Source organism: Centropristis striata, chromosome 9 (assembly GCF_030273125.1).
Source record: "Centropristis striata isolate RG_2023a ecotype Rhode Island chromosome 9, C.striata_1.0, whole genome shotgun sequence".
Classification (NCBI taxonomy): Eukaryota; Metazoa; Chordata; class Actinopteri; order Perciformes; family Serranidae; genus Centropristis; species Centropristis striata.
In genome coordinates this window covers 34,995,739-35,010,255 of record NC_081525.1, presented here as the reverse complement: position 1 = coordinate 35,010,255, position 14,517 = coordinate 34,995,739, and the positions used below count along the sequence as shown (strand labels likewise).

General features: G+C 39.1%; 1 protein-coding gene across 4 annotated transcripts in view; it reads left to right on the top strand.

The window, feature by feature from the left end:
* Positions 1–845: 845 nt before the first annotated feature.
* The window catches only part of tpm4a (tropomyosin 4a), a 29,288-nt gene continuing 15,616 nt past the window's right edge, over positions 846–14,517 (top strand). The window contains exons 1-2 of one of the 4 annotated variants that reach the window (XM_059340475.1): positions 846–1,185; positions 3,255–3,380. In XM_059340475.1, the coding sequence (XP_059196458.1) occupies positions 1,072–1,185; positions 3,255–3,380 (240 nt within the window). In that variant the 5' untranslated portion in view covers positions 846–1,071. Of the gene's footprint in view, positions 1,186–3,254; positions 3,381–10,094; positions 10,666–14,517 lie in introns of those variants that run through there. The other 3 variants (XM_059340473.1, XM_059340476.1, XM_059340474.1) reach the window with 3 other exon arrangements.

Below are 14,517 nucleotides of genomic sequence, written 5' to 3'. Positions count from 1 at the left end.
CTTTCTTAGTAAAACAGGGACAAAACCAGCCATTTTGAACCGTGGTTTGGACATGTCCCCCAGTGTAAATGACACCTACTATGCCCATCACACGCTACTTTGCAGAGTTTTGCAACTGAGTGAAACAAACTAATCCCTGAAAACACAATATTCTGTTCATTTAATCCCTAGTCATCTCTGTTTGCATCTGCGGTCTGTACCAGCTAGTTTTGTGTTTGTCTTTCAGACCACATTATGTGGCCTCTGTTTGGCTGGTTTAAGTCTCCTTGACATAACTTTGGCGGGGCAACACCTTCAGCTATAATGCTTGAATATTATGACATTGTGATTACAGCATGGGAGCCATTTCTCTACCCTTCTTTATCTCTCAAACTTCCCCTCCCTCTAGTTTGCATTTTTGCTCTCTCGTCCTCTAATATATACACTCTTGAAGGCCCAGAGTGTGAGATGTTGTGTGCCAGCGGGACTCTTTATCCATTGACAGGAGGTTAAATGTGGAAACAGGACCTGCACTTCTCTCTCTCTCCCTCTCTCCTGACTCTGAAAACAAAACAACCCAAATAAGGAGATCAGCCACGTTTGTAGAGTAAGTGAGTGGAGTGGAGAGCCTGGACCGATCCGTAGAAAGACCTTGGATGGGTGGTTTGATAGGGTGGAGTACGTGTCTGAGAGAGTGATAGCCAGGGAGTTGGGATGGAGTGGAGGCAGGGTGGTGATGGAGAGGGAGAGGATGGAGGGAAAGGAGGGAGGAGAACATGGGAGGAGGTGGAGGAGGAGGTAGGAGGGGGGTGATCAGAGACTGGAGGCAGGTTCTGTTGCAGTTTAAATAACTACCCATATAGGGCTCAACTCTCCATCTCTCTCACAGCTCTCTCTGTCTCCTTCCTACTTTCTTCCCCCTTTCCAGCTCTCTCCCTCTCTCTTTCTCTGTTTCTCTGCAGCTTTTGTTGGACTCCAGCTCTCTCCACTACTGCACGTAAGACCACCATCTCCTTACATCTCAACACAACTGGAGCTATTTGAAGCTGCATTTTCACATCTCAGAGAGGGAAATCCAACCAAGCAGCCACCATGGAGGCCATCAAGAAGAAGATGCAGATGCTGAAACTGGACAAGGAGAATGCCATCGACCGGGCCGAGCAGGCAGAGACGGACAAGAAGGCAGCGGAGGACAAATGCAAACAGGTGGGAATGAAAAAGAGGAGAGCAGAAAGAAGTGTGTGGGTCAGAGGTGATGTCAAAGGCAATGAATACAGAGATGCTGTTTTTAAAGTTATGGATTGAGATAACTGCCATACAAACAAAAAGGCAAAGGGATCATTTGGTTCCTGGAGGAAATACTCATTATTTGGTTGATGAGCTGTAAAACAAACAGCATATGGAATACTTTTCTCTTGATCCAGTTCACAAGCTAATCATCATACCAGACATACCTTAAATGAAACTGTCTGTAAACATCTTTAACATTTATCTACACTACATTCCGCACAGCTAATTTACTGTTTTACTTGGCCGTGTCAAATTATATATACTTTTCTCAGAGGTTGGAGGGTAAACTCAACAAATGTTAGTGACAGTATGTGGAACACAAACACCTCCTTAAAAGGCCAGGCAACGCTCTCTGGATAAGCTCCCACAACGTTATCTCCATTCTTAGATAATCACTAGAGTACTTCAATTCCAGCTAAAATTATCATCATAATAAAACATCTGTCACCACCTGAACACCACAAACAACATGTAATAAAAGAAAGCAGTAGGGGCTAAATGATATTTCAGGACCGTGCGGTTTACAGTGAGGCAAAAAGACGTTTCGGCCACTTCAGGTGACGAGACCACCCAGAATTAGGATCTGGTCTCTGGGGAGGAAGAAGAGGTTACATCCCTCCCTCCAGGACCAGTTTGAAGAGAGTTAATGGTGCATCTGTCTGTCTAATAAAGCCTATTTGACAGGTGTATCCAACACAAGGGACTGCGCACAATGATGATAAACATGCAAAATGGAAACATGTGGACACGCAAATTGGAGATTAAACACACACACAAAGACACACACATTAGGCCACGGTCCCAGGCGTCTGTATGTCCTCACTGATAACAGCTGTATTTTTAGACATGAGGAGAGAATGACAGTGTGGAATTCAGTAGGATTATCAGAAGTACTTCATGGGCTCGAGGGGAACACTGATTAGGGAGAGAGAGAGAGAGAGAGAGAGAAAGAGAGAGAGAGAGAGAGAGAGAGATGGTTAGGCTCTGCATACCAGGGTTCATGTCATGAGAGACTGATAGTAAACCATTACCATTTAAATGTTCCCAAACATCATAAACACAATTAGACTCTCAAATCGCCCTTGGCTGCTTTATCACGAGTCTGAATTCAAACACCTTGGCTTTAACGATGTCCCATCAGACTGAATCATTATTTAAGTGCAGTATAAACACGATAAAAAATAATGGTTTTGATCAATTATTCCGCTCAAATCAAAAGATTTTTTTTTAAGTTGCTGAAAGTTTTGAGGGTAAAACAGATCAAGAGTTCATTGCACACATTTAACCTTTGATACACAGAGATCTGTCTGTTCTAGAGCAGAAACAGAGCAGAAAAAATAGGGCTGAACAGAATAGATACAATAGACTAGGCTAGAATAGAATATGATAGTAAAGAATAGAGTAGAACAGACTGTAACAGCTTAGAATGGAATAGAACACAACATGATATTGTAGAATAGAATAGAATAGAATAGAATAGAGCAGAACAGTATAGATAAAATAGAGAATACAATTGAATACAATAGATGCAATATAACAAAATAGAATCAAATAGGATAGGATATAATAGAATAGAATATAACAGAACAAAATAGGATAGAAATGAATAGATAATGTGCAATATAAAAGAACATAATAGAATAGAGTAGGATATAAAAAAAATAAAAAGGATAGAATAGAATGGAGTAGAGCAGAACAAAAATAGATATAATAAAACATAACAGAATAGAATAGAATAGAATAGAATAGAATAGATCAAAATGGAGAAGAATAGTATGAATTAGCCTAGATTGGAATAGAACAGAACATGATAGAGGCAAGAGAATAGAATAGAATAGAATAGAATAGAATAGAATTAACTTTAATGAAATGTCCATGCCAGGCTGGGGGGAAAAGTAGGAAAAACTTGGGGGGAAAAAAGACAAAACTAATATAATTTGGGTAAAGACACGGTGAAGTGATGTTGACTGTCTCTGCTGTTGCAGCTGGAGGAGGAGCTGATGGACCTGCAGAAGAAGATGAAGCAGACTGAGGACGAACTGGACAAATTCTCTGAGGGCCTGAAAGATGCTCAGGAGAAACTGGAACTGTCAGAGACAAAAGCTGCAGAGGTTAGTAAAGGCTCACATACTGTACAAACACACACATGCATGCACGCACACACACACACACACACACACACACACACACACACACACACACACACACACACACACACACACACACACACACACACACACAGGAGTTTCACTTCGACCAGCTGAAAATTTGGAATGTCATCCCTGTACAACAATAATGACACAGCCTTGTTTCCTACTGAATCCTTAGAGAGAGTTTGAATATGAACAGGAGGCTCCTGGTTTTGTCGTTAATTACTTACTTTTTCCAAATTTGCCACACACTCACGTTACCATGGCATTACCGACTACCAGAGCCCATTATTCCACAGCTGGATGGTTCTAAGCCCATACCAGCTGTGGGTTTACTTTGATCCACAGTGAATGGTTTGGAGCACTTCAGAGACTGTTACATTCCTGTGCAGCCACTCCTGAAAGATGAGCACACGGATAAACTGTAACCCCCTCACTCAAACACACACACACGCAAGCACACACACGCATGCACGCACGCACGCACGCACGCACGCACACACACACACACACACACACACACACACACACACACACACACACACACACACACACACACACACACACACACACACACACACACATCTTCAGGTCAAAGGTCAACAGACATACTGCACTGTTGATCATCATCATCCCTGGTAGAGAAGTTTATATATAAATGCTCAGTTTGACACTTTCAACAACAGACTTTGCTTTAATGACATCAGCATGACAATATTGTTTTGCTCTTCACTGTTATATATCATGTGATTATCACCACAGACACACTTTCCATCTTACTTACTGTAGATGTCTAGTGTTGAAATATCATTACATTTACTCAAATACATGCAAATACTTACACTTTACTTTACATTTTATGTTTCTTCATATGTCTACATTTCAGAAGGAAATTTTATTTTTCATTTATCTGGAATTTGTAGAGTTAATAAATAATGATTTCCTTTATACAAAACATGTGACCAGCTTAAAAAATGTAGTGCTTTATTATAGATTAAATACCCAACAGTACATAATGCAGTTAGCTCCAACTCCACCAGTTACAACAGAAAATCCAGTAATACACCAGTCACAGGGGCATTTTTTATTTCTACGTCATACATTTCCTCCTTTCAAGGGATAGTTCGAGCTCTGGTGTTGGAGTTCTGGCTGGTTCTGATGGTAGAACTGATAGTCTGTAACTACAATATTTTATTCTACAAAACTATATGTACACTAAAAGGTCACCAATTCCACCAAAAATAATAGTCCTTGTGCATATCAGAAACCAATATTTTTTCAAAAAAGCCAGTAAATGCGGTAGCGGCTAGTACAGCGTATAAAGCATAGTTGTGTAGTTTCGTGACACTGCCAGCTTGCAGGAACTATCTATTCCATGATTGGAGCTGGCCAGAACTCCCACATCGGAGCTCGTAAAGTAAGCTAATAGCAGACTGGTCGCCAAAACGATCCAATAGGTTGTTTGTACAAAACAACTAAATACAACCCAAATTTACAATTTAGTAGAGTGTCAAGTGGCCTTAATAATTCTGAATGATGGCGATGCAGTATAAATGGCAGAAGTCTCATTCAGCGTGTGTGTGAGGGAGTGGTGGTGGATGGGTCGAACTAACCCAGGAGAATATGGTTCTTGTCCCATGGGAAAACAAAAGTAAACAATGTGATTTAACTATCACTGAACTTCTGTGCCTCACATACTGTATTTATTTAACTATGTCACTTACGGTAGTTACAATGAAATTTCAATGAAACTGCAGCCGTACGAACCGCACATGTATGTATAATGACGTGAGTTATTGTATAAATGCTCCGCTCTGTACTGCAAACTGCAAAACACTCATATGGGTCTTTAAGGGTGGTACTGAAAAACAACCTATTCTTTCCTTTGTGTTGGATTTGGTTGGCTAATAGCTTTGCATCCACTACACTACTCTGGCAAGTATTTCATACAACTTAATGTCCAAAATCCTGAACTATCCCTTTAACCCTTTATCAGGCAAAGAACTATATTTGGTAACTTCAGGTAATATTTCGAGAAAAAAATTGATTTATGTGAAAAAAGTGGGAACAAAAGCAACTTTTTTCTCCCAGATTCATCCCCTTAAGTATATTCAGCTTGTAATACCTACTTTTCTGATTTAACATTGCACTGTCAAACTCACAATGGACGGTCAAAAAATATAAATTAAAAAATCTTCCTTGTCCAAACCTGGCCCATACATTACACAAAATGCAACTCGACAAGGTCAAGAATTTGGTCAGAGGTTCCAGGTGTGTTATGCAAGTAGGTGCTAATGTAGCCTTCAAGCAGAGAAGAGGAGCGGGCTGCTGAGGTCTGCTAGCTCACTACTTTCTAACACCACCCAGCAGATTTTTCGTTTTCAAACATGTAGTTTTCTGCCCCAGTTGCCATTGCCTGAAGTGACATGTGGGGCCATTTATCTCCCCAACACCTGAAAACAGACTTTGATGTGTAAAATTTTCTTCACTGGAGTATTGACCTGAATACTTATTCTATGTATCTTATATAGAGCCATCCTATAAATATCTCTCCATCAGACCCAAACTAACTCTTAAATTTGTGAATTTGAAAATGTTTTTGTGTACACAAATAATAAAATCCAGTAAATGTTGCAGAACATTAAAAATGTCAGTTGCCCTGTTGCTAATGAGCTGCAATCTGGGGAGAAAGATCATATTTTAGATTACTGACAACACCGCAAACCACAGCAATGTATATCTGTCAGTGGTGGTTCCTCTGACTTCTCGGTGCATGTGTTCACAGGCATGTTGGATTACTCGTGTGTGTGTGTTTGTGTGTGTGTGTGTGTGTGTGTGTGTGTGTGAGAGAGAGGGGGGGGGGGGGGGGGGGGGGGACAGAGAGGAACTCAAAGTCTTTATTAGGCAGTAAATTACGTCTAGGATAAGGATAGAATACTAATCATACCAGATTAGAAGTGAAATTTTTACAACAATAGCTGAGATTTCAACCATTCCAACAAGATTACTAAGCAAACCATGCAGGGAGAAGAAGCACTATGAAAACAAAAACTCTCCCAGCTGCCACCAAGATGTGGTATTGTTTGAGCCTTGCGGAGGATATCCCAGGGAAATGCAGCGTTGTACTACACACAAAGAGAAGGGAAGTGTCTGACATACAGACACAGAGACGGAGGCTGAGACACGCTGGATTATCCTCACGCAGCGATTAAATAAACTCTGAACAGTTCTGAGAAGCCTCACATATAAAGTGGGTCAACTGGGCCCCTGGAAAAAAAGGAGTTGTTGAAGTTGTGGTCTGAGCCTGACTAGGTGTAGCTTCTTTCACTCCAGAGTTTTGTTAAAAATAGGATATTTATAGTGAAGTCAGACACACTCTCACTCAACATGTCCTGCCAGTAAAGCTGCTCCGCTCCATGAGTCCCCCTCCACACATCACTTATTAGAGGCAGCAGTCAAGTCATTACACATCTCAATTCACACAGAAAGCACAACCAGACTGGAAACCTGGAGGGGGCTGGGAAAGCACAACAGTGAGCCAAAGACCCCAAACAAGCAAGCTGTTGTGATTCATAAAAAATAGTCCCTGTAACCAGAAGTGCATTTACTCAAGTACTGTATTGTTTTGAGGTACTTTACTTGAGTATGTACATGTTATGCTACTTTATACTTCTACTTCACTACATCTCAGAGGGAGATATTCTTAATCCACTACATTTGTTTTGCAGGTTTAGTTACTTTACAGATTATAATCCCCAGATGTGCTGATTATTTTACCGTTTCTGATCAACTGAATGGTGAAGTGTTGTTTAAACTATTTTTAAAACGACCCTATTGGATCAGCTGGAAACTGCATCGTCACAATGCTGAAAACAGCTGTTTTTCTGACACCATGAAAAGCAGATTTTTTTTTTTAGGGATACGTGGTTCTCACGGGACAGTGATGCTACACACTTGATGATCTTATAGAAAATGATGCAATGCTGTAGATTTAAATACCCCACTGTATATAAAGGAGTTAAAATGAGCAGAAACTTAATCATCTCAAGCAGTAAAATGCAGCATACAAATGAATGCAGATATAATATATATATATATATACATATATATATATATATACATATATATATATATGGGAATGCATGACTTTCACTTTCACTTAAGTAAAGTTTGGAGTGCAGGACTTCTTCCCCCACTGTATGTACGATTGACTGGCAGTGCAGATATTTAGGTCACTGTCAGCTCAACCAGACAAAGAGTCTGTCTGTAGGAGTGATGACTGTGTGAGCATAATGGACGCAGAAAGCGAAAGGTGGTGATAGTCAAAGAGGGTGGCACCGTGTGGTTTTAATACAGGTATTGATAACAGCATTCACAGCAGCAACAGTTACTGTGTGAGGGTAAAGCTGGGCTGTGGGGGCGGCCGGGCGGAGAAAGCACAGAGCAGGCATGGGGGCTCTGGTATGTCAGGAATGCAGCTAAGGCAAACAGAAAGCCCCACACTCCTGTGTCTAATGAAATCAATGCTTCCAGCTTTTCCGGTGCAAGGGGCAAATCAGACAGAGAGGCTCAATCAACACATGCGATTGATTGTAAGAGGTTTTCTTCTTCGTTGGGAACAACAGGACTAAATTTGGAGCTGAACCTGAACTGAAGCGAGCTGGGCCTGGCTCAGATCTGCTGCTGGCCTACTTGCTCGTCCGGCCAGCATGTTTGCTCACAAGGCCGATCGTGTGAATAGGAAACAGAGAGAGAGTAAACAGAGGCAGGGCCGGCACAGAAACATGAAGGATGCAGCATAAATGTGATTTACAGCCACAGTATGAACATCAGCTGCGAGCAGGCAGGTGGAGGTGGGTGTTTGTTGGCTGACACCTTATAAGACAAACAATCTCACAGTTCCTCAAAAATAGAAACATTTATGATGCATATTTCATTATGCATGATTGTTTAAAGTTTACTTAACAGATTTCCCTCAATATCTTGTGAGAATTTATACATAACCCATGTGGTTGGTCCAGCCATTCACTATCACTAAATCATTATTTTTTAATGTATTCATTTGAATAAAATGAAGATCATAAAGTTCCCAGCAATACCTGATACTGTCAAAATCATACATAATTAGAATAATGTAACTGTGCAGCCATGAGATTAGGTTAAGAATGTAAGCATTATAGATCATAACAAGTTATATAACAGCCTGACTGATGCTGGGTTTTCGCAGTAATAATGACATTTGAGGAGAAAATATATGTTTTTATATTAACATAAAAAATTAATATTTTTGTCAATATAATAAAAGATATTGATCTACTGAGCGACATTTTACACTTCAAAGCACACAAACTATGTAATGGGGCACTGTTGTGGAATGTAACTAAGTACATTTACTCAAGTTACTTAAGCACTATTTTGAGGTATGTGCACTTTACTTGAGTGTTTCCACATATGTAACTTTATAGTTTACTACATTTTAGGGGACACATTTTGTAATTTTTACAGCTTTAGTTACTTTTCAGGTCAAGATTTAACATAAAAAAACATGATCAATTAAAAATGATTATGCACATTTACAAATTAGGGCTACAAGGTGGTGTAGTGGTTAGCACTCTGGAGTTTGCATGTTCTCCCCGTGGGTTCTCTCTGGGTACTCCAGCTTCTTACCACAATCCAAAAACATGCAGCTTAGGTTTAATTGGTGACTCTAAAATTACCTGTAGGAGTGAATGAGAGCATGAATGGCTATCTGTCTCTATGTCAGCCCTGTGATAGTCTGGCGACCTGTCCAGGGTGTACCCTGCCTCTCGCCCAATGTCAGCTGGGATCGGCTCTAAACTATCTGAGTGTGGCCATTCTGCATAACGAGTACTTTTACTTTTGATACTTTAAGTGCATTTTGATGCTGGTACTTTTGTACTTTTACTGAATTACGTTTTGAATGCAGGACTTATGGAGTGATTCTGCAGCGTGTTATTAGTACTTTAACTTTAACTTAAGCAATGTTTTTGAGTACTTCTTCCACCACTGCTGTGATATGCTCTCTTCCTGAAAAGTTAAAAATAACTGACACTTAAAATAACTGACACTTAAAATAATGTCTGCGGCATTTTGCAAACCCTTGGGTAGGAATACACTGATTTAACTGATTCTGAGTTCTTAATTCGGGGCATTTTCTGATACTGATCCAATACAGCGTTATAGATCACTACGTGGAACTTATTTTGCTCGACATGACTGGTTGAATGCAACAGGAAACACTCAGTCATTACATCCCTAATGAACACTGTCAGAGACACTGACAAGTGGATTGGTCATTCTAGATGTTTGTTATGGTCAGTATTGGGGCCAGTATCTTAGTGCCAATGTAAAGTTTAAATACACATAATTCTTCCAAACAGGATGGAAACTTTAAACTTCAGTCTGTAAAAGGGAAATTTCTCCGTCAAATCAAGTTTGTGTGTGACATCTAAACTATGCGCCTTTTTTATCTGAAAGTAATTCGTCCTGGCTTTCCCTTTTTCTTTTGAAAAGTCTCGTTGCAGTGATCACATCAGTCACAGGGATCAGTTTTAACACACACACACACACACACACACACACACACACACACACACACACACACACACAGGCCCCGCCCTCTGTGACCTCATCATCCCAATCATCTCTCTTCTCCTCCGGCAGCACAGTCTGGCGCTCTCCGCTCTCCTCACCGCGCAGCTTTTCTAATCCTCCTCCTCAGACATTAAGTGTCCGGACCAAAAAACTGCAACATTCCCGGGGACAACTTTCTACACTGCTCATTAACTTATCATTCCCACAGACCAGAAGAAACACTTTGGAGAACACCTGGACGGCCTGACTTCCTGGTTATATAACTTTTTCTTGCACTTGAACGTCTCCTTTTTACATTCCAAAGACTTTGGCCGCGGATCTACACCGATTTTTGTCTTTTTAACTCAACGATCAAACTAATTTTTGCTTCGTATTATATTCCTCTGAGTAGACCAAATAAGTAGGAGGCAGTAGCTTAATTTTATTATTTTGCACAACCCAGAAATAGTCTTAACTGCGCGTTTTTGTAGTCTTAAATTAAGTTAGAAAACAGTCAATAATGGCAGGTATGAACTCTCTGGATGCTGTGAAGAGGAAGATTCAGTGTTTGCAGCAGCAGGCTGACGACGCAGAGGACCGGGCTCAGGTCCTACAGAGAGAGCTGGACAGTGAACGGGAGCTCCGAGAGAAAGTGAGACAATCAAATCCTCCACTCCTCTTTTTCTGTATTTTCTGTCTCTTATAACCCGGCTCCACTCCGCTTTCACCTGACAGACTCGTTAAAGGATGTTAACCTCTTCCAGCCACCCTTTGAGGCCCTAAAAGTCAACTTACTTCATGTCATTGATTCATTCGGCGCGATTGTGCCACAATGCAAGGCGTTGGTCTGTAATGAAAAAAAGTTTGGATTCCTGCAGGTCTGTGCGCATGCTCAGTGTGGTCAGATTTACAGGCCGCTGTAAAACTACTGTGATTAATGTAGACCACGTAGACAGCATTGACCCTAGTCTGCAAAACAATGAATGAATCTATTAAACTGACCAGATTACTTCTCGTGTTCATATACTTAATTACATTATAATTGTAACTACTTATTAATGAGGTCTGAGCAGCTTTTAGAGCTGCCAGCATTTAGATTAAGGGGATAATGTTGTTACTCTCCAGGGAAATTCACTTCTCACTCTCTGAGGCCTGCAATTAACAATTATTATGATTATTTTTCATCTATTTACAGATTTATGCGCCTGATTGTTTTCTTGATTAATCGTTTGTTCTATACATTGTCAGAAAATGGTCAAAAATGTTGATCCCAGTTCCTCAAAGTCCAGGTGATGTCTTAAATGTCTTGTTTTGTCAGTCCAAAAACCAACTTTCAGTTTAATATAATGGAGAACAGATACAAAGAAGGAAATCTCCATTTTTGAGAAGTTAAAAACAGCATTTTCTGCCATTTTTGCATGTGAAATGACTTTGATTATCAAAATAGTTGTCTGTTGATGGAATAATCGATTAGTGGATTATTTGTTGCAGCTCTATTTAGTGATGTTTCAGCAGGGAGGATGTGTGCCAGCAGCAGCTGCCTGGTTGGATGCCCAACCACCATACCAACCACCCTGCCTCCACTGATGATAGGAAAATAAAGGGCATATACTTAACAGTCTGCCTACCCTGTTATTAGGGGTTTAAAGGAATAGTATGGAAAATGTGCAATTTTTAACCAGAGCTTAAAGTCTTACTTGCTCAATCGATCAACAGAAAATGAATCAGAATTATTTTCTCTTCATATTTTCATATAAATATGGCTTAAATTCACTGGTCCAACTTCTCAGGTTTGAATATCTTTAGGGCTGCCCCTCAGTTGTTTTTGTCTTAGTTAAGTTAAGATTTCTTCAGCTGATTGGTATTTTTTTAATATTCTAATGATATTATTCCACATTGAATGACTTATTTTCAAGAAACTCTTGACCATATGTTTGGTAAAAACAAGATTTAAAGTGGTTCTTTTGCATGATTCTTTATGAAGTTTTACAGATCTGTTGATTGACACAACTAATCAAATAGTCGACAAAATTGTATAACTGTTGGTGGAGTTTCTTTATTTGAGACAGCTCTAAATATATTTTGGTTCTAGACTGTATTTGAGACAAAACAAGACATTTGAAGATGTCACTTTGCTCTGGGAACTTGCAAACTTAACTTTTTTTTCTTCACTGCCATTCTGTAGATCAAACTTTTAAACAGCAATAAAAATAATGGTTATTTGCTACACTACCTTCAACACGTGTTTACATTTTAATGTACAGTATCAAGCAGCAAGTTGCGCAATTTAGGCTGTAACTAGCTCGAGTCATTTTTGAAATTTCTCAACACATGGATGTCTTGAAAGTGACTCATGCATTTTTTATTCCAAGTAACAACCCATTACTGTCACCTGCCTGCCTCTTGACTCTGCCCACTTCCGACTTTTGTAACCCTGTGTAGAAAAAGGTAGAGACTGTAGAGAAAAAAAATAGCTTAGCAGCACAGTTAGGTAACAGTCCCGACTTGTTTCACGTGCTGCTTTATGGCGTTTGGGTGCCATATCCTTTGCATAGGAGCTGGATAATGACAGGACAAGTAGAAAGATTCAAGGAGAGTGGGAGGGGAAGGTGTGGCTGTAAAGATATGGGAGCTGAGATGATGAAAGGAGCTGCCGTGCTGTAGGACTTACCCCTTTGTTACAGACTGCCTATTAGGTAACAGGGCGTTTGGTCAACTTCATCGCTCTGATATGAACTTGTATATATACATCAGTGACGTCAGAAGTCATTCTTTTAAAAATAATTACAGTCTTTTAAGTTTAAGGTCTGAGTTGTTTGTTAATACAGGTTGGGACATATTAAGTAACTTGACGTCAGCTTTAAGTATTGTGATGCTGTGGCCTTCGGTTCTTTTCGCTCATTTAATGTCCTATAAATGTTTAATTCATGAAAATAGGATGGATAGGATGACCTATATAAGATTTCTTGTAGTGCATATGAACCATAAACATTTCATCTCTTGGGATAGTAAGACATACCCCTGCTATTAATTTCTGATGTTAAATGAACAGTACAGTAACTTATAAAGCTAAAAATAGTGTAGTTTGTAGTCAAACAATATTTTAATAATTGATCATTCATTTATTCTGTTTTTAGCTGACACATCTTAAAAAATCATTGTATTAAACTGCACTTTAAGAACTTTTGCATGTGCATTTTTAGAGATATTACGGTAGTGGTAACACTTTACTTTAATCCTGCTATTTATCATTTATGGGCATTATATAATAAGATATAAACAACCTAGAATTACTTAATTGTCATTGCACATAATATGACATTAAATAGACTCATTCTAATGGTATATTCACACATACTAAACAGTAAATAAAAATAGACAAATATATTTATTATTTAAAAAAAAGAAGGGTTCTGTGACCTATAAAACAGTAGGATAGCTGAGAGTAAATTATTAACAACTTTTACAATGAAGAAATATTTTATATAATTACCACTGTGTTAGTTTTATTCATTATTTGTTCATATACCAACATCCAGTTATGAATGATCAGGAGTTAAAAGTGGGGACAAATAGATCAATAAACACTTGAAAAAAGACCCCATGTAAGCTTACAACTAAGCTGCAAAAGTGCAGATCAGTTATTACAGAAATCATAATCACAATTATTTTTGGTTAAGATTGACATTCAGACATTGGAAACATTATCATTTTTTTAAATGTTTTTTTAACAGTGGATTTTCTTGAATTGAAAATAATTCAACTGAACAACAAATTAAAAAAAAGAAGAAAAAGACAAGAGCATCATAGTGACACAGAATGCAACACAAAAATAATTTTATCTTTATTATATTTAATAACTGTTGGAAGCCAAAACAGTTACTGAAAATAAAAATGTAATTAATTCCCCGGCCCTACTTACATGAAAGTGTGTGTGTGTAAACAAGTTATTAAAAGTGTTAATGGAGCTTATAAATGCTGAATTGGGTTAAAATTGTCCTTCATCTACAAAGTAGACGTGTTACATTCTGGAAAGAATTTCATCCCTGTTAGCCTTAATGTGTAAAAGCAGTTTCAGGTGTCACACAGCTCACTCCGTGTGCATTCAAAGTCAAACAGAGCAGTGCATTTGTGTGGCGGCCTGGGTTGGTGTGGTCCCATATGTGAATAATTAGGGCAACCTGCAGTTATTCCTTGGCACAAAAACTCTTTTCATCAGAGCACGGGGAGATCAAAACAGGAACCTCGCTGAGTGAGTTAACGTAATGAATCATTGTTTGAAAATGTGGAGGCATCAGGAATAAAACCCTTGGCCACATATCTAACTAAAGAATATTGCTTGGTGTTATTTCTAGTGTGGTTTTGACGCCGCTGGAGACGTTACTCAACAGCTCAATAATGCTTTAATGTCAGATTACATAGCCTTGAAACGCTCATTTGACCTGCTTAGATGTGTTTTATTTACAGCCGTTATTCTCAATGAGCTGTTCATTCTTCATAGTGT